The following is a 27,009-nucleotide window of genomic DNA, read 5'->3' on the forward strand; positions in this document are numbered from 1 at the left end:
AGTTGACAGACCTTTTAGTCAAACTTAGCCTGTTTCAAATGCACTTGCAAGAACAAGGATCATTCCTGTGTTAGTATCAATTACAGGTAAAGCTCATCAAAACACTTGCCTGATGACTCAAACTTGTTTTCTTCCACTGCTCAGTCTGAGATTGCCATCATTGAAGTCGTTTGTGGTGACGTCAAAATAAAGGGTGTTGTACAAAACAAAGTCATCAGTGATCATCTCTAACCAATCAGAGTATCAAAGCCAATTTCTAAATGCAGCTTTACCCACGTGTGTTCTGACTGGCCCAACCCATCAGTTTATGGGACTAATCAGAATGGTTAGAATGTGTTTGCGTTCTAGAAATCGTTGGATAGGTACTCAAATCTAGACTCACTGCGGAAAAGAAACGAACGTCTGTGGGTGTGGTGTAGCATTTGGCTAGATCAAGGAGTTTGGGTAGCCAATCAATCAAAACACACGCCTCCCATTTCTTCCCAGAGAAATACTATCACGTACTTTGCATCAGGCTCCATATCACTAAATAAGCCTTCACACTGACGTTCCCTTCAACCATGGTGGCACTCAATTAAGACAAGGACAGTTACGTGTTCTAAGACACAACAACTGCATTCCAGTGTGGAATAAAAGCTCCCTTCTGACAAACCTCTGTCATTTCTGGTTGAACTAATCATTTCCCCACACGGCCCCATTGTCTGCAGACAAGCCAGTGAGGTGAAGCAAAAACACAGTATCCAGATTAGGACTAATCATTAGGATATAATCCCTGGCTCCTGGGAGAGGCAGACCAGTTTGCGCAGAGATTACGGGTCGGCCGCCATTTATTGAGCCTGGGCTAATTCAGCAGAGGGGGGACAGAGACAGAGGGGGGCAAAGCACAGATAACAATGGCTCTGTTGGCTCTTCAAACAAGCCGCCCGAATCCAAATCCATGCCCTCTTCCATGGGCGTCTTGAATATAAGGTTATCCCACCCTCCCTGAGCTCCTGTAATTGGATTAGTCACAGAGATTTATGAAAATGAACTTCAGCAAATGGAATACAGCTCTAAACCAAAACTCTTCGTAGAGTTTTCAAAAAATCCAAATTAGAAAGTGAATGTGTGGAGTGTGACAAATGCACACACAATGGTTTGTGCTTTCCGGTGGAAAGGTTGTCCATGTTGAACACACCACCAACAGTACCAACACCACAGCTGTAGACAGAGGCCATGTCCCTGTTTGCCTCCACCCACAGGTGAGGCCTGCTCTCTGGGCCAGACTGGGCACCAGGTGGCCATCCTGCCAGCAGGCCAACGCTGCTCTAATCAAGGATGTGGAGCCCAGCTGGAGTTGCCAACATCTGCTCCCAATGCACTTGGGCGGCTAAAGGCAGGCTCTGGTCTGTGCATATACTGCATGAGCTGTGACCTTAAGGCAAAGGACGTTTAAGAGATCAAACACAGAATATGAAGAGGTTAATGGAACGAACAGAGAGAGACTACTGAAACCTAAAAGGGTTCAAATACATTTTAAGAAGTAACTGAAGTCTAAAATATCAGATGGATGGAGCATAGCTTTTCCTGGTGTCTAAATATGGCTGTTGTACCACTGTCAACCCCCCATCACTTGCTACCATTTTCCCATTTCCTTGGACTCCAGCAGGACTTAACCCAGAGATTGTTTAGTCCTCAGTACAGAGCGGCAGTCTACTGAGCAGCAATCAGCAGCCTTCTGTTGTGTAAGTGAGAAATGATTGACAGCGTGCCACGGTGTTCCCATTTATTTCTTCTCCCGAGCTGTTTTCTGTCAGAACGGCTATTGATTTTTCCATAAAGTAAGAAAACAAGTACCGTTGAGGGGCCAGGGAGGTCAGGACAAATTAAACCAGAAGATGTAAAGCCCTCTGTCTCCCTATTATTGGTTACCACAGACTTCTTCTCCATGTTTTTTGTATTGGGCCAACAGATAATGAGATCATCAAGGGGAATAACCAGTGGAGGCAGGTGTCAAGCAGTGGGAGGGACATTGGGGAGAAGAGACCAAACAGCTTTACACACAGGCAGCACTATGCACTTTTTGGGGACGTCTATGGAACTAGCCTATTCCTCCATGGTCCAACTTTCTATTTTCTTACTAGTGTAGTATACAGACACTGATGATTTCCACTCCGTTGAGGATAGCAGAGGTTAGGTTAGATTATTCACTGTGAATTTTTATGTCAAACTGGCTCAGCCCTAAAGTGTCCAGGCAGGACTGAATAGGCCTATTTAGTAAACCCATTATTGTAATTAATATGACAGCATGGTAATTGATTGGTTCCAATGTCACTTATAGGCAGTCACAGTAGTATATCTAATTTAGAATTTTTTTTTTTTTTATGCACACATTGCAATGCACTCAGTTGAACTCAGGACAGACATAGCTTCAAATATTAAGAATAAGATAGACATTTATTTTGAAACGAATCAATACCTCACCAAGCGACTTATTTACTTGTGACAATTTCTCCCAGCAAAGTAATGAGATGAGTGATGCCTTGCGGCCACAGTATCAGAGATCCCTCCCCACTTATCACCTCAGAGAGAGAGCAGATGAGCAGGAGAAGGGAATATCATTCATTTTTTATGTCAATTCAATACTTGAAGGTGCAGAAGCATCAATGTGATGCACTTTTTGTTTTAGATGGGGCCACATTGAATATTGACAACTAGATGAAGACAGGCAGTATAGATCATTTTAAATGCCGCTGTGTTTAATTGCCTCTGTCAGATAGTAGTTATGCCCATGACTTTTATATTACGGGCCAAACTGCCTCAGTAACTTCACCACCCAAAGGGTAAATGGAACGTGATATTTAGGGGTGATTTGTAGTTTGACTAGGTCTGTGTCAACAAAGGCCAGCAATAACATATTTTACAATTGTAAGCTATATTGTAAATATTGCAAATGTTGCAAATATTATGTAATATTTAGGAAATGCCAAATGAAAACACTTAACGTAAAAAAAAAAATATCCGAAAATATTATATCCTTTCAGATGTTATATTATTGTCCTGCCCAACTTGATATTTTCTCACACAAAAATTAAATTGATGTTTAGAACATTACCCTTCAGACATATTCTCATCAGAAGCCTCTCGTTGCTCCTTGGCCTCCAGGACCAATGGGATCTTATCCTTCCAGCACTCCTCTGCCCTGAGGCCCACTCCATCAGCCTCCCTGTCCACTCCCACCCAGCCTCCAGCGCCCTTCTTCAGCCTGGACAGACGCTGCTTTTTGGATGACCTGTGGTTTCCCCCCCGCTCGCCATCCACCCCTGACACCGTCAACTTCTGCTGCAGGCTGACCGTCACATCAGAGGTCATGCGTTTGACCTTCCGCCTCCTCCTGAGTGGCCGTCCCGGGGTGTTCTCTGTGAAGGAGTCTGACTCAGGCCAGGAGTGCTGCTTGGTCTTGATGGCGTAGCTGTTGCTGGAGCAGGAGGGCCAGCGCTTGGCCATTACCATGTCGTCTGAGTCACTGTAGTTGGCGGCGGAGGGGGCCGGGGCAGCATTCTCCCGGCAGTCCTTGGCTGCTTCGTCCAGGCTGGACTCGGAGGCCTCACTGAGGCAACGGCTGTGCTCCAAGGGGTGGAGGGAGGAGTCACAGCGGCGTTTACGTCCCCGGCGCCGTCGGATCTGCCTGCGCTGTTGCAGAGGACTCAGAACCATCTCCTCCCAGAGCTCCTCTAGCTTGGTCTGCTCTGAGGTCTGCTCCAGGGCTGACACCAGGTCGTGCACCAGCTCATCCATCATGCTGCTGGGGGACAGGGGGAGAGGAATACTGGTAATCTGGAGCAGTACAGCTCCAGTATACTGTAGATGTGATTGGCACATGAATAGAATGAGTATGGTATAAATTGACACTAGCTTATGGTGCGTCTAGGATAAGAGGACAGTGTATGCTGCTGCTGGTGTCAACTACAACACTCCTACTGTTAAAGCATAATGTACATGACTGTGAAGATGTTTGTTCAACTAATTGAACAATGATTTGGACCCATTTTCAATTAACAACAATTGTGTTAGTCTTAATACAGCCTTCACAAACCCTTCATAGGGCCAAGGTAGATGCTTTACAACTTATTTATATAAAACAAACTTGCAGGTCTGGCATCTGGCACTTTGCCACAAGTATCTCAAAAACATTTGCTTAGGTTTTCTATAAAATGCTTACTGATCGTTTAAAGTGGAACCTATGATTTTTTTCAGTTTAAAAAAAGTAATAACTATAACTTTCTCTTCTAGTGCAGTTTGTTTTCTGTCAGGCAACCTACAGCGTTCCTCGATCCACTACCCAGGCATAGTAACAGCAGTGACTGCATAGCCTACAGAATGAATCTACTCACAACTAATTCCTTATTACAGCACTGCTACTACTGAAACACTTTTGAATAGAACATGAAGACAGAGTAAAAGAGATCATTTGACCATTAGGCTATAATCAGGACTGAATATGACCAATTGGACAGGGGAAGAAAACTATTATGTAATATATATTGTGTGTAGCCTTCAGCACTTCGGCAGACTCCAAATAACTAGAAAGTTCATATCGTTCTTCAATTTTGATTGTTTCTTCTATCGTTCTAAAACTGACCATGATAATTAGATAACAATAGGCCTAGCCTGGGGAGCGAAATGTGCTAAGAAAACCACAAACCAAAACATTATCGTTGCGAAACCTTGATATCTCTTACAACGGTATCGTGACACAATTGTTGTTACTGCACTTAAAATGAGAACGCTGTCTGAGATTACATACTCCGTTTCTCAATGAAATTATATCCTTATGTTATGTAACGATGCTGTTGTTTCCACTCACCAGTCGCAGTTCCTGCTTGTTTTGTTTTCACAGCTGTAAACACGAGACGTACTTCCGCCCCGCTGCCAAACGAATGAAGTAATTTCCGCCCCGCTGTCTTTTTTCGGTCTGTGCTCTCTAAATCAAGGCGGAGTTGAGTATTGACAACTGCGGTGCTGAAATTCATACTTTAAAAAAACACTTTTATCGGAAACAGCCACCGGTGGCTGTATTCCTTAAAAGTATAAACTTAAGCAAATCGCGGGAGGACCGCAGTTGTACAGGGCAGTTATGCATTTTTAAAATTAAAATTTTACAAGTATCGACTCATGTTGCTAGCAAATCGCGCGACTAGTTATCAATACTAAACTCTGCCTCGATATAACGGAGTTGAGTGTACCACGGCTAGCGCTATCTGGGATCCTTGGGACGTCTCTATCCCATTGAAGTTAACATTTTAAACGATAAGGTCCCAAGGATCCCACAACCCAGATAGGATCTTTATCCCACCCATAAAAAAAATCTACCTTAGTTGAGCTCTCTGCACTATGCTTAAAGGGACAGTGCAGTTAAAAACGTGATCTTTCACATTAAGAGGTCTAAATAACACTGAAATTGTGAAAATGGTGATAATGCCCTTTTTGTGTAGGAGCTGTTTGAAAAAAATGCCTGGAATTTCAGCCTGTTCAGATGGGATGGAACTTTTAGCCACATCATGGTGTCACAAAGTGATCTGATTATATATTAGACCAATGACTGTTCATCTGGGTAAGGGGGTGGGCTCTTGACCATCCTATCAGCCATTCAGAAGATATGTAAATATCATCAAATGTGCTTCCTAACACCCATACAATCAGACTGAGCATTTCAAGGGCCAATGGAGGCTCAGGGAAATAAATGATAACAAATATATTTTGGAGTTAGTTTCATTAAATACACACACACACATAGATTTATTAGACATACCGTGATGACTTAAAACATTTATTACAAAGACTGCATGTAAATGTAATGCATGGGGGCTTGAAGCACATAGGCTACCAGAGTCTAGTTATAGACATCATACAACAAGGGAATAGAATGAATATCTTTATTTTGTATTTTTTAAAGGAAACTTCCCAGAGGGCAATATAACAGTACATCATGTCAGGTAAACTGTTTTCTTGACCAGGCAGGCAATAGATGGGCCTATAATACAGCTAGTATGAAAAAAGTATTCCTAGTGGTTTGCAGAATAGTTCCCTCAAAGTGGCATTGTTCCTTGTGTGTTGAGAAAGACCAATTCTAAATGTATTAGATACTTGCATACTTTTTAAAACAATAGAAATAAGTGTTTTTAGACAATGTCTGACAAGTGCCAATAATGGAAGTTTTCTTCAAAGCGAACGTGTGGCTGAATGAAAAGTCATTTACCACTCCTTTCAACTCTCAAATGAAGCCAGGCTAAGTAAAATAAAACATTTAATTCTCTGAGAAAATTAGCACAAAAGCCATTTAATCTCTCTCATCTTACTCTTAATAACTGCACATTTCCCGTTGGGCCCATGGGAAAGGGCCTCTCTGTGCCGCTGCCACCTTATCGGTCCTCTCCATATGTCAGCATGCTGAGCGGCTCCCTCAGTACCCAGCCCCCGGCCTCCTCTCACCGGGCCTGTGGGAGAGCTGGGCTCCAGGGCCCGCCATTGTTCTGGCCTGGGAGGCAGTCCGGGGAGAGGCCTGAAAGCCAGAGAGGGGGAATAAAAAAAACTCAGCCACTGCTTCATTAAATGCCAGCCTTTCACAAGCAAACATATCAGAAACAGCCCCCTTTCAGAGGCGGTAATTAGCAATTTGGAAACCTTGCCCCCTCAGGATATACAGTTTCAATTTAGTCGGCAGGACAGCTTTAGATTCTAAGGCACTTAATATTCATTGTTTCTCCCATCTTCCCAATTTCTCAACGTACATTGTCTAGCCTTTCACTGGTGATAAAGTTTTTTTTATCTGTCATGTAAGTCTTCTTTTCAATGAGCCTTCTGCAAGAGAAGTAAATTTTTCTAGATAATTTTCAAAGGGATTTGTCAAGAATGTGTGGGATATGATAGCAAAGTGCTTTTCAAGAAGCGCCAAGCCGGAAATCCTGTAGAGTTGTGCATGCTTGATTAAGTTGAGAAGTAAATAGTCTGTAAGAAAACTTGGGGCAACTCTGCCACAGAGGAGACTCTCCCCTCCACAGGAAAGGGCATATGGGTCTTTGAATGTCAGGCCAACAAAAGCCTGAACAGACATGCAAGAAACTTGCATCACATGTTAAATATGACTGTGATGACCAATGGAGATTGTAAAAAAGGCCATCTTCAGACAGCTATTCTAGCACGGCCTAGGCATCCTTATGCTGTAGCACTTGCTGTTGCATCTGGCATGCACAACTCTACAGGATGTCCGGCTTGGCGCTTCCCGAAAAGCACTTGCTATCATATCCCACACATTCTTGACAAATCCCTTTGAAAAGAATTTATAAAACAGTATAGCTGAAATTATTACCATTACTTTTTTGACCATTGTTTGGTGGTGCTATAATTCTTATTTTGCTGCCTGGATGAGAGGGAAAATGTTTGCAAAGTGTTTAATAACCCAGGACACACGCTTTACCTCAGGGGGCAAGAATAACACTTATCAGGGCCTCTCCGGATCCTTTGTTTCTTAATGCAACCCATTCCATTCATTTGCATTCTGCTTTGTCTAATAAAAATAATTGATTTTTGCCTCTTTCACATAAATGAAAAAGGAATGTGATTAAGAATTTTGTCACCCCCCCAAAAAAATCTAAATTCCAAGATCCTCATCAAAAATGGAAAAATACATAACTCATTAAAGCCAAAAAGAAATAGCTTAAATTGTAAAAAGAGGGACAGGGAATGAAATAATTAATGGAGTCCGAGTGAGCTATCTTTCCCAGGCAGAGCGTCACTAGGGAAGCAAACTCCCAGCCAGCAGAAATGAGCTACCTATCTGTGAAAAGAGTGACTGCTCCATCCTATTTGATTTGGCTTCCCTATCATCTCTTAAGAAGATGTCAGCCTTGCTTCGTCTATTGCTCTGAGCCTTTATCAACCCATAGACGCTCCGCTGCAAAAAGGGGAGCCTCATTTCAATGCCTTTCAAGGAGCAACACTAAAGAATAAGTGTTATGTGATAAAAAGAGGGTTGTTAAATAGATCTGTCTATTTGTATGGTAATAATGATCGCTTAAGGACCTGGGGCTCCGTGACTTGTAGAACAAGGAAACAAATCTGTATTCAGGTGTTGGGTTAACATGGCTCTCAAAACGACCTTGTGAAACTTTTACACAGTAACAAATGAGTTGCATGCTACGTTTTTTCATTATTTTCTCTGCAGCTTTGTATTGGAGCATCCTGTGGCCGCTCAACACAACTCACTGATTTGATATAAAATGGGGCCCTTGATACCAATGTTTCCCACAATCATATCATTGTTTGTTTTGGTCACATTCAGGGCTTGAAGGCCCCTGATTTCATTGACAAGGTCAGAACCATTTTCATCAAAGAAATACATCCTGATGTTTCCCATTCCTTCAAAATAAAGGAAACATTGTTGACCGTTATTGTTGATCCAGTCACTGCTAGCTACAACAACCACTGTAAGACAAGAAACACCAACATAAACAACATGACAAAAGCCAATAAACATCTCTCATTAGGATTCAAAGGATTCTGTTTTTCTGGCCCCAGATGGCCACATTATTAACAACACAGACCTCAGGAGCATTGTTTTTGTTGTCAAGGAAATTAAACAGTGGTGAGTGGGTTTGTTGTGTCTCTGTACCTGGAGACCTTATTGTAGCACATTGTTCCAGTTGTGTTGTTTCCTACAGTTAGTGATGTCAGCTTGTCCCAATGAAGGCAGGGTTGACATGTCAATTTGGCAGAGGGGCGGGCCAGGGTTCACCGCAGTCATTTGATCCTTTATCTCACATTTTGATATCTCAGTCTTGTGTCAGTACAAACAACAACAGTCTGCCAGAGAGATGCTGATGAACATGATTGATTCTTCAGGCAGACCAGGGGATGAGTAGGGCCCCTCCACAGACACAACAATGACATGAGCATTTGATGGAAAAGCTCCCCTCTATCCTCAGAGTAGCTGGAGTGAGTCAGGGTGTACTCTTTGTTGCCAACCCCCAATAGAAATTACATAATAAATAGAAATACACAATAAAGTTCAAGTCCATTTATTCAAATATCAATACACCTTGTGACATTCTTCACTGAAAAGCAATGGGTTCTCTATATATTCGGTGTGGCCCTTACATGTCTCCAAAGAGTGAATTGGTAATGGAAGGGCTGGGGGTAAAATAACTAATTTCTCCATTAGCAGCCCCTGGTTGACCTGTGAGTATTCACAGCAGGCAGTCATGTTGGCCAACTCAGCTCTGCACCCCATGCCTGGCTCCATTATGGCCTTCCCCAGCCTGGTCACCCGCTTCCATTTATCTGGTGGGATAACTATAGAAATCTGTCAGGAGGCAGGGGGAGGTTTTTTCGCTCTGCTCCAGCCGAGCTGGCAGATTGAGAGCCTCCCGTAATGCACAAGTCTGTTTTTATTATTCTTGCTGGGGGAACACTATTTCATCAAGCGCATGATTCCACAGAAGAGAGGAGATAGCCCCAGCCGGCTATATTTCTTCCAATCAAACATTCCAAGGGGAAAAAATGAGTGGGTGCCATCAAATCACAGAATAATGCTGCCAGATTTTATGTAAAAAAGAAGGACTGATGGACAAATACAGGAAGGCAAGACAAGTTAAATGATGTGTGTTCAGGAGCTGAGATTGGAAAACTGACAGAGAAAAGCAGCCTCTTTGCTGGAATATAAATTGTTGTGCGCTGTAAAAAGGCTTTTATCTGGAGTGAATATGGGACGTAATACAAAGGTCAGGGTTAAGTCATTTTCTACGGCAAGTTAAGCGAATAATGAAGGCGAGCCCGCCTGGAGAAGGAGCAGTGCTACTGCCAGTTTGTCTTCATTTATTATGCCAAATCTCATGATTTTGGCGTTGCCACGGTGGGTGCTCTGGCGCGCACCAGTGGACGACATATCGCTTAATTTACACAAGGTAATGAAAGCAGGGAATGGGAGGACAAAACAATTTACCTGCTGACACAGGAAGAAGTGATTTGCGAACATGGGGGTGAACGGAAGAGCAGGCAGAGGGCCAAGGCAGAGGGGTGGAAGAGAAAGGGAGAGAGGGAGGGGGCGAGGAGGAAAGAGAGAGGCGTAGAGGGATGAAAGAGAGAAGGGGGACAAAGAAAAAACAATAGAACAGGGTTGGGAGGATAAAGGAGATAGTTGGGTGTTAATAGTTGGAGAAAGAGAAAGATGGAAGAGGGTGTTGGTGGGGTGCTGGGCTCTTTTGATCACACAACTATTCTGATCAGTTCTGATCACAGGCATGATGATGGCTCTGGTAACTCCAGTTTAAACACACACACACACACACACACACACACACACACACACACACACACACACACACACACACACACACACACACACACACACACACACACACACACACACACACACACACACACACACACACACACACACACACACACACACACACACACACACACACACAAGCTGTAATTGACTTCAAACCTGATAGAGAGTCTGTTCTGAAAAGGCCTTTGATTTACTCCTTCCCAATTTTAATCATTTAAACTACGCCACTCCAGTGGAGGGGGTGGGGAGGGTAACAATAATCATCACACTGGCAATACAACAGGTATTTCTACCCACAGACATCATACGTTTTTGTAAGACTGCTATCTCAAACTACTCTGTTTGACAACCACATTACGGTAGTTTAACACACTCACGTTATGTAAAGTTTGCCGCACACATTTTGAATCTTGTGTGAATGTTGGCACAGTATTACAGATTGACATGTGTTCCCTATAAAATGAGCTGTTCACTTACAGAGGAGCTGAAACCTTCAGACTTGCGCTGATGTTTCGTAACATTCTCCTACAGAGTTTACAGACTAAGCGTTCTAGAATTGCCAGATGGATGGCGACAAAGATCGAAATTGAATGAATTGCGACCATTCAGCTGATGTTCGTTCACTTGAGCAGACAAGAGTCTGACTTGTGACAATGCTTGAGGAGAAGCCCTGTAATTTTCCAATCACTACCTTTCAGGCCAGGCCACTCTTTAGGGCCGTAAGATCAGATGAGATCCAGCATCTTCTTTTATAAGAAGCCACAGTCTATTTGCCTGCACACTGTAACAATCAGACAGAGAATCAGGTTTTTTCAGTCTCTCTGGAGAGGGACCATAGGGAGGGGAGGAGAAGAGGAGAAGGAGGGGTGAGAGTTAGAGAGGCGTCTGATTCTCGTCCCACTGGCCGCCCACAGTGGGTGGTTGTGGTGATGATAAACGGAGTGGCGGCACAGCACTGGGGCTCTGCTGGCACGGCGCGCTGCAGGACCAGACACTGAGAGGAAGTGTCACTCTCCACAGGCCTGCTGGGTCAACCTGGAGTCTGCTGTGTCCTGCTGTTTGAGTCTTCACAACAAATCAAACACCATAACACCGCCTCCCTGAACACAGCTGGGGGCCCTCCGCTGTCTGGAAGAATGTGCTAACAAACTCTGGTGCTCATCCAGAATGAATTGAGCAGCACAGCACTGCTCACTGAATATCTGAATGAAACATAACCATTCAAATGCTTACAGCTGGGAGCCCTGTTCTCCCTGGGAGGGTAACTGATCTTTGGGCCCTGGGCCTGAGGGTGCTCCTCCCACAGGCTCCCCTCTCCTCCACCCTCCGTAGGCTCTCTTCTTTCCTCCTCCTCCCCTGCCCCCCTCCGTAGGCTCTCCTCTCTTCCACCCTACCCTGGCCCCCTCCACAGGCTCTCCTCCACCCTCCCCTGCCCCTGGCTCCCACCGTAGGCTCTCCTCTCCTCCACCCTCCCCTGTCCCTGGCCCTGTCTGTAGGCTCTTCTCTCCTTCACCTTCCCCAGCCCCTGGCCCCCTCCGTAGGCTCTCCTCCACCCTCCCCTCCCCTGGCCCCCTCTGTAGGCTCTCCTCCACCCTCCCCTCCCCTGGCCCCCTCTGTAGGCTCTCCTCCACCCTCGCCTCTCCTGGCCCCCTCCGTAAGCTCTCCTCCACCCTCCCTTGCCCCCCTCTGTAGGCTCTCCTCCACCCTCCCCTGCCCTGGCCCCCTCCGTAGGCTCTCCTCTCCTCCACCCTCCCCTGCCCTGGCCCCCTCCGTAGGCTCTCCTCTCCTCCACCTTCCCCTGGCCACGGCTCTCCTCCACTGGCTTATTTCCTCTCACAATGAGAGGTGACAGTGAACAGCGGAACTCGTCAGTGTGAATAACACACAGTCACGCTCTGCGAGACCCTATCTGGCAGCGTGCACACACACATGTGAGTGTCACATGGGGCTGGGGGGCCTGGTGCAGAGCAGCACAGCGGCAGGCAGGCTGTCAGCCCCACTCCGACCCCTCCATTACAGCTTAACCAGGGACAAATTGAGCGATTTGACGTGTTACTGTATATCGTTTGACTCACTTTGTTGTCTTACAATGCTGTAGTGCAATTATAGACTCGTGTTAAAAATGAAATAACTTCTACTGGATGGAAGGGGGTCATCAATACAAAAGTGCAGTGTCTCAGCTCTATACCAAGGGCATGCCAGTCATCTTTGGTTTAAACTTTACAGAAATAGCTAAGCTCACATTACTATAAATTCCCATAGTTGCATGCTCTCAGTCTCTTCAGTCTTCCTCTGTCCTTCTGTGACAGACAGCCAGGAGCTGCTATAAGACGACCACTGGTCTGGCTTAATTTAACCACTTTCCCTGTCCACTGCCACATCAGTATACAGTATTACATAACTGCTAATGGGCTAATAGCAAGAGCGAGAGAGAAAGAGTGAGAAAGAAAGAAAGATAGTTAGGTAAATGGAGCTCAGGTTCATCCAAACATTTAATAATTTATCCAATCTGGAGCGTTCACCTCTTACTGGGCTAATTATATAATTTAACTGGCCTGGATGAGTGGCCAATGCTGCCACTCTCTCTTACACTGTCACCACATAATTATGACTTATGCCAGCACAACCTAGCAACCTGGATGAAGTCAGCTTGCAATACATTTTAATGATCACTTAGACGATACGGACATTCACGTGGCTTCCACCACATTAACAGGAAAATATGGATGCCATCAAAGTCAGACCAGAGACAGGAGGAGAGATGAGAGGAGATGTGGGGAGTAGGAGACAAACAGGGGAATGTGACAGAAGCCCTGTTTATACCTGCCGTTAACATGAGTCCTTTGTCCTGATGTTGTCCTGATCTTGAACTGATCTTGTCTGTTTCACAATCAGAGCACATTTCATCTTTTAATCGTCCACACTTGTCTAAAAAGGTGAGCACAATCACAATGTGGACAAGATTAGGATAAAGGCTGCATGTCAGAACCAGGTATAAACAGGACTATAGGGACAGCTAGGCCAGCTGATACGGGGCAGATACATTTTCTTGCGTCTGTGGGATAGGTTTCTGTCTGTGGTCACTGCTCGGCCTGGTTGGGGAGTGACAGGGCTGGTGTGGCGTCAGTTCAGGGCTGTCAGAGAGGTAGACACTGGTTCAGGAACCAGAGCTGCTGTTGCTGTGGTGTGGTGCGACCTGTCCCATCCAGCAGCAATGGAAAAACAGCAGCTGACACTCTACTCCTGAGGCGCTGCTGGTGACCTCATTTAGAACATGGGCTTTTGGAGGAGGGGTGGAGAGGAGGTGGGGTACTGTATATGGTGGACAGGGAACGCTGGCTTTGGCTTTTACATTCCAAACCTCAAAGCACTCGCACAAAGTTTCAAATAACTTTCAAAGGTTGAAATAAAGAGAAATGTAATAATGAACAATGGTGATATAAAAATAGATTGGACATAATGAAAAGGGCTGCATGTCTTTTTAATAGCTGTAAAATGGCTAATTACCCTACTATGATTGATCATTGAGAGGCACATTTGAGACCCCTGAGTTTTTCTACTGAAATAATTCAACATTTCTCATGTAATTAAGAGATGTTATATGACTTTACTGACCTTAAAATAAGTCATGTAAAAACACAGATACAACAGAAAGGAATAGGCCTCTCAGATAGAAAGGGACTTGACAGTGGTAGATGGCCTTTCTAGAGAGAGAGAGAGAGAGAGAGAGAGAGAGATGAGCTCTGTGCTGTAGCTGTTTTTGTGGCTATCCTATTTCATGACCGCGCCTCGCCGTGGAGCGATTGAATGACAGAGATGACCTGTTTGGAAAGCACCAGTCTGACCACGCGCCACTTGATTTATGCATGTTTTTGTTTTCTTTCCTGGCTTTGTGGACTCTGTTGTTTTTCTGCTGTAACTTGACTAACTAAACCTGAGGAGGGTGATTCTTACCTGAGGGACTCAGGCCAGGGATCAGTCGGTTCCTGATTGAGAGTTAGCTCAGAGTCTTGTTGGCTTGTAGCTTTTCTGGACCAGGGGTTCACCACATTTTTTTTAATTTTTTTATTTAACCTTTATTTAACCAGGTAGGCAAGTTGAGAACAAGATCTCATTTACAATTGACTTAAAGGGGGTGAAACAAAATCTTTTTTAAATCTCCCCACCACAATTCCATTCTTTCCCAATATTAAATGAGATTGAAAGTTCCACTGCGCACTTTCCCGGGGCTGTCAAATGAGATGTCAGTCATGTGTCAGAACAGTCCGATGCTCATCTGCTCTAATACATCACAGCCTTTTATATGGACCAGGATCAGGGAGGCTCCCCTCCCCTCACCAGCCCCCCCTGGGACCCAGCGTGATTGATAACAACATCCAGGCAGGGACTGATTCATACTGGTGCCCATTTGGAGAATGGGGTGAGGCAGAGACCACTTCCTCCTGTACTGGTGCCTACCACAGCCCTACTGGAGAACATGACATTAGCCTGTTAAATACACAGCAGCAGCATGCTGAACCCCTGGAGTGTTCTGGAGACAAACTCAACAAGGTTTTCATTCATAAAGTATGCTTTGACAGCCATTGATAAATCGTATTCACCAGATGCTGATATGATTTTCTTTTTTTATGTTTAGTATAAGGTAATCATCTTAGAACACAGACACCATGACATGCCCACTTTAAAATCCAAAGGGGCGGCAGGTAGTGGTTAGAGCGTTGGACTAGTAACTGAAAGGTTGCAAGATCGAATCCTCGAGCTGACAAGGTAAAAATCTGTCGTTCTCCCTCTGAACAAGGCAGTTAACCCACTGTTCCTAAGCCGTCATTGAAAATAAGAATTTGTTCTTAACTGACTTGCCTAGTTAAATAAAGGTAAAACATTTAAAAATATTCCTGTCCATGCTCCACTCTAAATGAAATACAGACATCTAAACTATTCTTCCTGATTAGCTGCTCTCTTTCCTTTGGAGGTCCGGTGCTCCAAATTTGTATTGAGGGGAACCAGTTTTGAGTACAGTATTATTAGCATGTGGTGGTGCTGCCAAGCTAATGACCACTTGGCACATAGACAGCTATCCATCCCAATCTCAGGTCACACTAATCCAATTCATGCGACCTGCTTGGCATCAGAGAGACTCATCTGTCTTTACTGTTCATTAACAGACTAAACGCATTCACATTCCTCTTCTGGATTTCCTGAAAGGGAACACTAGCATATAACCCCTGATCTAATCTGAAGAGTCAACAGAAGGGATGGATACACAGCATCAGAGATTCTACATAAAGCTAAAAACCACATTCAGTTCACTAAAGGGATATGTTTTTCGGTAAAACTGAAACTCGTTTCTGGACTGTTACAGTACATGTTCCTTCAGACCAGTATAGGAAGATCTTCACTCAAACAAATCTAATCCCTCCATGTGATGAGCAGCAGGAGCAGCAGCAGTGGAGGGGTATGTCAGAGAGTCTGGAAGTGATAAGTACATCAGTTGCGGCTGTCGTGAGTAAAAGTGTGTGAAGCGATGTAATCATGGCAGTCACAGGGCTGAGGACCTAATCCTGGCCTAGCATCACAGCTATTGACCATGCTATGATAGGACGCTGTGGGTAAACAGACCTGTCCTGATAATCACACACACACACACACACACACACACACACACACACACACACACACACACACACACACACACACACACACACACACACACACACACACACACACACACACACACACACACACACACACACACACACACACACACGTTCCATCATACATTACATCAATCCCTGAATCCAGATCCGGATGACAGGGAATTAATGCTTTTGACAGGAAATCATGCTCACTTTCTCTCTATATCTCTCTCCAACTGAGACGCTTGATCTAGACACTGTCACACATCCAACTGTCTCTTTGAATATGCTCCATTCAAATAGCATGAAAAAGCTCTTCTGTAGATTTCCCCCATATCCTATTCGAAAATATATCAGAATACTTGTATTCACGTCAAATCCTATGCGTTTATTCCACACCATCTCAGTGTTGTCACAAGCTGAGTGGCTACATGGGATCCCCCCTCTCTTCTCTCCTCTCTCTCAGGCTGTGACAGGGACTTTATGTCTGGGGGTGGAATGATAATAATGTTTCTAATCTTGTTACATTGCACACAGAATTGTGTTCCATGTTAATGAACTGGCCCCCTCCCGGCCCTGCCGATCTGCTTACTTTCAATTTGTGTACTGTCATCTCCCCGCGACGCTGCTGAAATTGATGCACCCTCTTCCTTTTAATTAAATCAAACCCAGTCGGGGGCCGGGCAGGGGGGGGGGGGGGGGCTGCGCCCGTACATACCTCAAAAAGACCTGCCTGACTTCACGCCAAACCTGAGTGCTGGTAAAACTCTGGTTTGGGTTTGGTAATCCATTAGCTAGTGTGTACTTCACTGTTCTCTCTAAGTGTGTTTTGCATGGCAGTGCCTTTGAGGCAGACAGGACATCCAGCATACTGTAGTTTACCATAGAGGTGTAACCCACTGATTCCATGAAAATCTATTCAAAATATAGACAGTTGACATCCCGTGCCCATACTAACATGTAAAGATTTAACACAAAAATTACCTTTCTTGGTCTTTCCCAATCAGCCAAAATAAGTAATACGATGTTGGTAGGGTAATGAAAATCTAGACTTTCTTTAATCTGGAATTATGTAGGCTACATCACAATACAATAGTCATAGAATAATTGATGGCAGCTGAAACGATCCAGTTTCCCAATCTCAATTCACACATTTTGGAGTTCTATGGACACTGCTCCTAATCTACAAAATCTCTGCTAGAAAAATAGTCCCTCCAACCTGCCTTGTAGCTTGCACAGGTACAGTGGAATGTTGGAGCCAGCCAGAGCATAAAAAGGGAAGCGTAAAATTCCCACAAATTATAGGGAGGATAATTGGATTCCGAGCTTTGTCCTGTACGGTGGGCTGTGGGCGGTGGCGCTCCTGAAGCTGTGACATTATCAATGTAACATAACCTGAAGGCTGCGGTGCTGTGGCGCAGGGCCGCCGGTATGGCCCGTCCTCCAGGTTCCACATCACTGCCTGCTTGGCTATTCATCCCGTGGACCCTGCAAATGAAATTATGGGAGGAAGAGCAAAGGACATTGTTTGGGAATTAATCCTATTTATGCCTAAACCCACTTCAAAATGTTATAGTGAGGTACTCTTAAGATGTAAGGCGCATTTACAATTAGACAAGGCACTGGGAGGATTGGAGCACACAGTATGGCTGTTTCTTGGTAAGTAGAACAGATGTGAGAGATATAGCAGAGTGTCTGGAAATAATCAAACAGATGGATAAACACTGAACAAATAAAGACATTCAACATACTGATTTCACACTCAAACAATCTGAAAGAAAGATTCTCACCAGGTGTCCACTAGACCAGGGTTTCCAGTCCTGGGGTCCCCCCTTGGTGCACATTGTGGTTTTTGCCCTAGCACTACACAGCTGATTCAAATAATCAAAGGGGAGTTTGGGAAACCCTGCTGTAGGTAACCTTCATTTTGGACTGTATCTGCACCGGTTTGAACAGTTAGAAATGTATGTTTTGTCTTCTCCAAATCTATGCCTACACCAAATTAAATAAAAAATGTTTTTTCAAAGGATAGTCATCTCAAATATTTTGTCACTGTCATTTCCCAGACACACACCTCAGTTCTGTCAGAGCAAAATATTGCCCTCTACAATTATAAAAATGTTTTTGTTTTCATATCTAGGCCTACCTTAAACTCCAATAATCTTCTTCCTTGATCAGAAAAGGTGTGAGCATTGTTGTCGGTATTTATGGAAGATTTTTCATTCAATGGATTAAATTCATTAGATCTAGTCTACAGTAGAGGCACTTTGATGTGAAGGCATGCCAAAGTAATCAAAATGACCGCGCAACACATCAACAAGCACTGTCTCGACACCGTGCTTCGTTTTAGCGTCTGAAATATAACACTGTTTTCAATTAAATAATGTAAGAAAAAATATGTACATAGATTTTATGTTTGGTCTAGGCATTTGATTTGTTTAGCCCATAGGCCTATAATTGTATTTTTATATAAAGTTTTCATGTATACATTTGTTCAAACTTCTGTCATTCTAAGAATAACATTGTTGTTTTGGTGAAAATAAAACAATCATTCTAAAAAAAGTTCCTCAGTCTCGATGGGCCTGTAGTTTGCAAACGTTTTTATAACGCATCAGTTTTACAGCGCATAGCAGTAGCCTAGCTGGTGGCCATACACAATCCACCTGGCTGTCACTACGAAACAGCGCGTGCTGTATATAGACAATATCAATGCATGGACTTTCTTGCATTCAAATGAAACACTGTCAAAAAAAGTAGAGCGTAAACGGTCACAATTGTTCCATTTGTTGAAATAATATACCTAATTATATTTAGGCCAGCTGTGGAAATCCGACAAAATCTGACATTTTGAATAAAGGCTACCGAACATAAGTAAATGTCTGCTGTTTCGCCATTCTTTTTAAATACATTTGGCCATGCAAATTATACAATTACAATAATATGACTATTACAGTAGGGCCTAATAATTTAAATATGAATATGAATGAAGCATAAGAGCAATGTTAGGCTTATTGAGACTGCTGCAATTTTGAAATAAAGTTGCAGGATTTACCTGTCATTTAACAAAGAAAACCCCAATCTAACCTGTAATTATGTGATCAGAATGTATTAAATCCTAAATCAGCCAATTTACGTCAAAACACAATATACTGTTAGAACAAAACGATTAAACTGAAGCCAGAAATAGGCTACGGATTTTGACATGCCACTGCGTTATACGAAGTGAACCACACTGGAGCGTCGTCCGACCCTCTCGGAATTGCAGATAAACACTGCCCCCTGCTGATAAATACAAAAACAATGACGATTCAAAAATGCCTTTTAAAAAATCTGAAAATTGCACATTGTTTTATTCAAACATAATTGCACACATTATTATATTTCCATACACAGCAGCTTTGAAAGCATTCATTAAGAAAAAGCAAATCGAGCCTATATACCCAGTAGGATTTTCACTATAAATCTCATTGTTGTTTGTAACAACGATATGACTACAACATACATTTCTGCCTGTCCAAAAGAGTAAAACATTATTTGATGGGGCTTATATACTGACAAATTACTATTACCTGTCCCAAAAACATGGAGGTGTATATTGTAAAATATAAGATGAGGTATAAGCCTATTGTCAGCAGTGAGAGGTTTAATATCAGGTATCCTTGTATTTACAGTTAATTTTATTCCAAAACATTTATATATTCTATATATTTAAATAAAAATCATGTTAGACTAGAAAAGAGAACAACATAAACACAGATATACTATATACACGTTCCAGGGAGGGCAGTGGCCATAATGGTTCTATAGCCTAATTACATGATAGGTCCTTTACCCTCCTCATCAGGAGCTGCACAGACCCCAGCCAGAGTGAAGAGGCCACACCACAGAGCCTGTCTCTTCTCCCTGGTTACACACTATCTCCCCCACCCACCGCAAACACACACACAAGATGCACAGGAAAGAGGATACTGACACATACACACACGCAGATGTACACACGCACGTGTACAAACAAACAATAAAACACACACACACACACCAGAGGAGGCTGGTGGGAGGAGCTATAGGAGGACAGGCTCATTGTAAAGGCTGGAATGGAATCAATGGAATGGTATCAAACATATGGAAACCACACATTTAACTCCATTTATTCCATCCAGCCATTACAATGAACCCGTCCTCCTATAGCTCCTCCCACCAGCCTCCTCTGACACACACACACACACGAACACTCAGTCAGACCCACAGCTACTGATTCACCCTGCCATTATCCCCTCCTCTACCCCAAACACACAGTTTTAATTTCAAAGCTCTGATTAGCTGATGATTGCATGACAGCCGCCGACCAGGTTCCCTTTTCGCCTGGCTCCCAGACTGCAACTCAATCATGCCCAATTAGTGGGTCCCCAAACACTCTCTCTTATTAGAGGACTCATAATCGACTCATTGTGTCCTGATTTGGCAAATAAATCACTCTGGAGGCTTCTCTCTCTCTCTCGCTCGCTCTCTCTCTCATTCCCCCACCTCTCCCACTATGTCTTTCACTGTCCCCCCTCTTTACCTTGTCCAGGGGTACAGTGAACGTTTTCAAGCAAGCTTTTCAGTGGAGGTGACAGTTTGAGCTACTCTGCTGGAATCCTTTTTTATTCCCCCAGAAGAATAAATAATCATTTAGCAGCGAAGGCAAGGCAGCCAGCATGCGGGTGTCCTTGTCCTACAAGGTTAAGAATCCATTCCGTCTGAGCAAGAAAGGAGTGAATTAAAATAAATGACGGCCAGATATTTATTGCGAGTTTGTAGATGAAGTTAAGTCACTCCAGCGGACCAGCGAGGGCTGGGCTGCCAATGGCTCTCCGTCACTGCATGACCTGCTAGCTCTTTTTGCGTGGGACAAGGGAATAACACTCAATGTCACATTACGCATTTCCTGCTTTTATATATTTGTATTTATTTATATGTATATAAATGCATGTGTTGCTGCGGACGTTAGGGGGTAGACGTCAAATGAGATAGTAAGGCAAATGAAATTATCTAGTGCTGGATGCTAAACATATTTGTAATTTGATCGAATGAGAAGATCGTGAGAAATGTAAGCTTGGTAAAAAGACAGCACTGGCGGCTGGCATAGACAACGAGATATAGAATGAAGGGGACGGATGGGATAAAAGAGGACAAAGTTTCCTTGATATTGTCATTGAATGTGGAGACACCAAACTCAAAGCCACTGCTTTCGTCCAGTATCTGTAATTGAACAAATATGATAAATGTTAATGTTCAGGAACAAGGAGACAGGTTGGTTGGGAGGGGGTGTGGCCCCTTGACACTGTCCATTCATATAACATTCCAGAGACTCCCAGCAGACATCTATATACAGTATGTTAGCCCCAGATCTCAGCACAAGGGTATAACAGCCTAATTAATTAAGTGGAGATGAAGTAGCTTCGTCATAGTAAAAATACCTCCTGTGCCAATAATTAAAATAAGGTTTTCAGTGTTTCCACACAGTGATCATGTGCTATGTTCATAGATAGTTGTGTTCTGTACGTCACTGAGCTTCACAGGCTCTGTGGGGTGTACTGGGTTGAGCTCCAAGAGCTTGAGGAGCAGGCAGGAGGCCTATGAAGTGACAGACTTAGAGGGAACCGTCGGACTCTGATGTAGTGGACTCAGAGCCCCATCTTACAGAGTGGAGTCAGCGGTCTCCTACTGTGATTCTGAGCCTGGCTATTGGGCTCAAACGGCTTCTGCCAGTACGGAGGATTTGAGCATGCTTAGTGGGCTCTCAGAGTGGTTTGTGAAGTAACCTCTGAATTGTATGTACCTGCTCAGAGACAGACAGTACAGTAGTCCCCTACAGGGTGTAGCTGGGGGGCTGTGCATGTTCAGATACCTTAACATGATGATTGTGTGAGCGGCCTTTACTGTCACAAGCCTCATGCTCTCTACTGTGTCCATATCGCATCATAGTCTTTACTTTAACCACTTGACCCTTTGGCATGTGTGTCTCCCTTAACTCTGAACCAACTCATTTCCCCTTAACTCTCTCTCTTTCACACTTCACCTAGTGTGTGTGGATTGAGGCGCTGTACTTGTGTGTTGTGGTCATTAGTCTCTGTATAAAAGGTAAAAGGAAATGTCCTGGCCAGCTGGCGTGGTGTGGGGTGCAGCGTGGGGTGCAGCGTGGGGTGGTCTGCCACTGTGAGACTCCCACGGCAGAACCACTGAGGCCTGGTGCCCCCCGCCCACTGACGGACCGCTGTGACCACCACAGGCGCTCAGCAGATGGAGCCTCCTGCTTTCCTCTCTCTCCTCTCTTCCACAGGAAGGCAAGGAGATTTGGGCTAGGACTGGCCTAACTAACCTCCGTCACAGATGCCAGAAGAAGCCTGGGCCTCCAGTGGAGCCCTGCTGGGGAGATGCTGGGCTGCAGCAGGTGTGATCTCAGCCCCTCTCTCTCCCCCCTGTCAGCACCTCAGTGGTGGAGCCCACACTCTGCACTCTCTTCCTGCCCTCGCTCCTCCTCACTTAGACACCGTCTGTGCTGAGGTAACAGGACCACATCCTCCCACTCACTAACCAAAGACATGTTCACTACAGTACATTTCACATCTCTTTAGATCCAGATATTCTGACAAACCAGGCTTTATCATTCACTAAAACGATGAACGGGGGCGAACTGGGACCAGAAATCGGCTCTGCCATTTCTAACACCCTGGCAAATTTCTTCCCAGAGGCCCCCACAACGGTCAAATGTTTTCGCCAAAAAATCATTTTATAATTATCACTTTCGCCACAAAAAAAACAAGTTAAACAGGTCCACTTGGCAAAAAATGGACCACCCCTTCTGGCATTTGCCAGATATGTCAGATGGCCAGTCCGCCCCGACGATGAAAGATGAGAGGTTACTGACAGATGACTGACTGACTCTGGCTGTGGACTGAATTGGATATAACACATGAAGCATGAGGTATGGCAAATAATATGAAGTACCAAGATCAAAGTACAATAACCAAAGTAGATGTTTTTGCCCCTTTTGAGGGCAAACTGTCTGCCTGTTGACTCAAGTGTTTTCCACTGCTGGTGATGATAAGCTCTCCTTCTGACCTCACCACCGCCATGGGGCCCAGCCCTCACTACCACTCTCCCTTCCATCAGCCCCTTCTTTATCGCCAGCAGCTACAAGACAAACAGGTTCTGCTGCAGGTCACACACTGCTGCAGCCAGTGTTCTCTGTGATGGAGAGGGTTTACATGGGGGTGCCGTCGCACCACGCGGCTGAGTCCCCCACCTTGACCTGTCCCTGTCTATAAGGCCTCAGTGAACGCTGTCCCCTGCCCCCCCGGTCCCCCCAGCCTCTCTGACCGCCGCTGAGTTATTATCATAATTTCCCAGAGAGGAATTGCGGGGCCTCCACAATGAGAGTGTCGCCCGTGTTTTACAGAATGTTTTGTGTTTTATTGCCTTTAAGTCACTCGTAGGCCAGTAGAGAGGCCCACAATGATAAGAAAACCACTCATGTGAAAAATGAAGGGCCTCATGTCCTGGACTGAGAGAAGAGAGGAAATAATAAAATCCATGGCAAATGTGGACCCTGACTGTAATTCATGTTCACACCTCCCCTCCAACCCAAACCAATTCCCCAAAATTGTAGAAGAATGAGGAAAAAAAGCATAATTAATTCAGCCAATCTCTGCGTTACAAAAAGAACAGCGGCTTTTTTCTCGTTTGGTTTGTACTTGAAAAAAACTCCCATAAAACGCCACCCGCCCCTCTCATTCCCCCTCCCGACTCCCAAGCCCTTGACAACATGACACCTGTAAAATGCCCAGGGGCATTCCAAGCTGCCACCGTCCCAGTCATTTCATGTCCAAGCCCACCTGGGGTAAACAAAAAAGGACCAAGAGCGATAGAATATTAACAAAAGAGGGGGGGGTGGGAAAAGCACTGTCGAAACTGAAAACACCAACTCACACAACTCTGGACTCTTAAATATAAAGCCTTTGTCTCTAATGTGGTCAGGAGAGCCCCCCCCCACAGGCCCCTGTGGCTCCGCAGGATAAAGGTGCAGCATATCTCATGGAAAATAAAACATCTGTTTAATCTATTACTTTCAAACGCAAATCCCCTTTTGATCAAAGAATGATATTGATCTGCCTGCCTCTGTCTATGACAGGGATTTCTCTTTCAAACTTGAAATATCATCCAGTCTGTGTGGCAAATTAATACAGGGGCTAAACAGCTCTCCTTTTTCAAGTCATTTTCAAAGTGCACTGAAACCATTTGAATATAGTTGCATTTGCATTTATTTCAACCATATAAAATACAAATTCAGCTTGCCCATGTAAACAGAACGTATGTATTGTGGTAGACATTTGCCCTAGAGTTAAAACACTGCTAATGTTTCATCCTACATAGAGCCTACAAAGCCTAATAATGAACAGACTCAGGGTCTGATGACTTATTTACTGCATCTCTGGAATAATCAAACCAACATCAGAGATGCTGGACATCCAGGCTTGGTTCATGGCACCTGACTCAGCTTGTAAAGCCCTGATCAGGCCAGTGACTGACTGAAGACCTGTGACAGGCTAGGCGCCTGGCCCCTGGTGGAACGAGCAGGTCAGGTCTTAATATCCCGTGAGCTTTGGCGTGTCTGTCCTCACCCGTCACTCTGTGTGTGACGGGCCCTGGCTGAAGGCCCCGGCTATCTTCACATCTCCCCATTTTCTTAACACTTTAATTACACATCAACATATTGCTTTTGGGCCATATGGAAGGCAGATATTGAGACCAGATAAGATGTATAAACTTCTGTCAACACCACAGCATATTAGGGAGAGTTGGAAGCATAGTACCTCTATTCCTTCTTCCAATTAGCGCCCTGTATCAAAATACATTAAGACAAGCCCATCAACCCCGAGCAGGAAAATACATTTTTTAGGAGGCCTTGGCCCAGTTTTATTAAAATTGTATTACTTCCCCTGTTTGTTTCTTTGCCACAAAATGAAAAGTCATTTCCACACAGGGATTCAATAAAAACTCAGATAAAGGACCCAGTAAACTCGACGGCCTGAGAACTGGTCCTAGTCCGCTGGCTCAGATTGGACTCTCAAGGTTCTACAGTTGGACTACAAATATAAGAAAACAACCATAAAAAAATAACCAGTAATAATTCACATGAGAATAAATAAATGCCGGATGAGAACTTAACTTTTACATAACTGATGTATATTTACATTTTATATGGGACCCTGACAAAGAGTTCAAACGAACAGTTATTTATTCCAATCTGCTGAATAAGGATATCATATTCCACATTAAATACTGTGTATTTTTTTCTGTACTAATGAGGTCAGAAGATCCCACTACAAAATCATTCACCATTCCCAAAGATGACCTCAACAGAAATGAGACCTAATCCTCCTAAAATAGCTCCCTACGTTTTATCAGAGGCACACAAAGAAGTCTCTGCTCACCTCTGCGTGACACGGTGTTCTTCTGGAGCTAAATACATCTACACTGCGAGGAGCTCTAGGAGCAAGGGCCGTCTCTCTTCGTAGAAATAACGTATGTGTTACAGTTGGTTTGACGTGATTCAATTCAGTGCGCCCAGCTACCGAGAGGTCATTCTAAGCCTTGCTGCATCAGGATATAAGAGAGAGGAAGAGAGATGGAGAGAAAGAGAGAGGGAGGGGGAGCACGAGAGCGAGAAAGAGGAGAGTATGAGGGACAGAGAGAGGTCACTTTGAGGAGCTGGATGCAGGCACATGCCAAACAGCGTCTCCTCTCCCTCTCTAATCCCCACTATGATCCACTGGTGTTCCAGCCAATCGTCTGAGACAGGCCACAACCCGTGATCACTGGGCCCTAATCTGGGTCCTCCGCCCGTAAGCCGTCCACCTCAAACGCCAGCGGCCCGGCGCCAGCAGAGGACTGGCAGGCACAGCCATCTCCAGAGAGACAGCTAGAGGTTGTCTCTACATGGCTGGGCACTTCGCAGCTCCGCGGGGGTGGGAGGAAGGGGCAACGCGGCAGCTGCTCGGGGCATATGGGCAGAATTCATTAAGGCTGGCTAAATAAGCCAATTGTGGAGAGACTGTAAGTGTGTGTAAGTGCTGGAGAGAGAGAGTGAGGGAAAAAGAGAGATGGAAAAGGGAGAAAGGCTGACCACTCGTTACAGTAGTTCTGAACATCCCCTCCATCTGTAATACCCATGAAGACTGATTTGAGGCCTACGAAATGACTGGCTGAATGGTTATCTATGTGTGACTGGAGATAATTGAGCTGTGAGCTGCGTAGATTGTGTCCTCCAGGCCGTTGGCGTATCCCCAACTGTCACGAGACCTCTCTCTGCTTCAGGGAGAAATAAACCTAATCACAGTCTGTAAATGTTAAACCTGTTTTCCCAATAGTCTCAGTGTAGCTTTGGAGGCCTGCGTCTTTATTCACACACATGATCCAAAGACCAATCCAAGTGGAGACAAGGCATAAACACACACTGATACATATTAAACATTTGTGTGCAAACTATGACAGTGAGAGGATCTTAGGTATAAATGATTCCATCCTTACATATAAAAAGGTAAAGAGCAGAGGACATACTCCACTGAGGGCTTCTTTGCTACTAATAATCTGTATTATGTTGAATTGGACTCATGTTCAGGCCCATAGGCATGTATAGTATTACAGCCTCTCCTAAGGCCCTGTGGTTTGGGTTTGATGCATGGTTGTTATGTAAGTTTGGAGAGAGCATGCATCTGGACACCTCCAGCCATCTCCAAAGGAGGAAGATGTCTTCTTTATATAATGTATGCTAATCCCCCATTTGTCAATAGGAAGTGTGTTCAATTCATTTGAGATAATAGTGAAGAGGGGGCAGCTCTTGTCGAAGAGCTGGAAGATAAAGTCAATGGCACAGTCAATAACAATAAAGTTGTGGGCTTTAATGAAGAACTTTAATTTGACCACAATCAAGTAGATTTCAGCTTAGGTGATTGTCAACCTTGGACTAGTATCTGACTGAGGATGTAGGGGGGTAGATAA

At 44.3% G+C, this 27,009-nt stretch overlaps 1 protein-coding gene and 1 long non-coding RNA gene across 6 annotated transcripts in view; both read right to left on the reverse strand.

Moving 5' to 3' along the window:
- LOC139530819 (G patch domain-containing protein 2-like) overlaps positions 1–5,501 on the reverse strand; it is a 29,922-nt gene extending 24,421 nt beyond the window's left edge. For 4 of the 5 annotated variants that reach the window (XM_071327545.1, XM_071327542.1, XM_071327544.1 and 1 more), the window contains exons 1-2: positions 4,847–5,501; positions 3,095–3,784 (exon numbers count right to left, since the gene is read on the reverse strand). In XM_071327545.1, the coding sequence (XP_071183646.1) occupies positions 3,095–3,780 (686 nt within the window). In that variant the 5' untranslated portion in view covers positions 3,781–3,784; positions 4,847–5,501. The remainder of the gene's footprint in view (positions 1–3,094; positions 3,785–4,846) is intronic. The other variant, XM_071327543.1, reaches the window with a different exon arrangement.
- A 400-nt stretch (positions 5,502–5,901) lies between these two features.
- On the reverse strand, positions 5,902–25,557 carry LOC139530822 (uncharacterized). The gene is made up of 3 exons (XR_011666126.1): positions 25,443–25,557; positions 17,362–17,454; positions 5,902–6,541 (listed from the first exon to the last, which is right to left on the reverse strand). It is a non-coding gene; the product is annotated as an uncharacterized lncRNA (long non-coding RNA).
- Positions 25,558–27,009: the final 1,452 nt, after the last annotated feature.

The sequence above is a fragment of the Salvelinus alpinus genome, chromosome 9, assembly GCF_045679555.1.
Source record: "Salvelinus alpinus chromosome 9, SLU_Salpinus.1, whole genome shotgun sequence".
Classification (NCBI taxonomy): domain Eukaryota; kingdom Metazoa; phylum Chordata; class Actinopteri; order Salmoniformes; family Salmonidae; genus Salvelinus; species Salvelinus alpinus.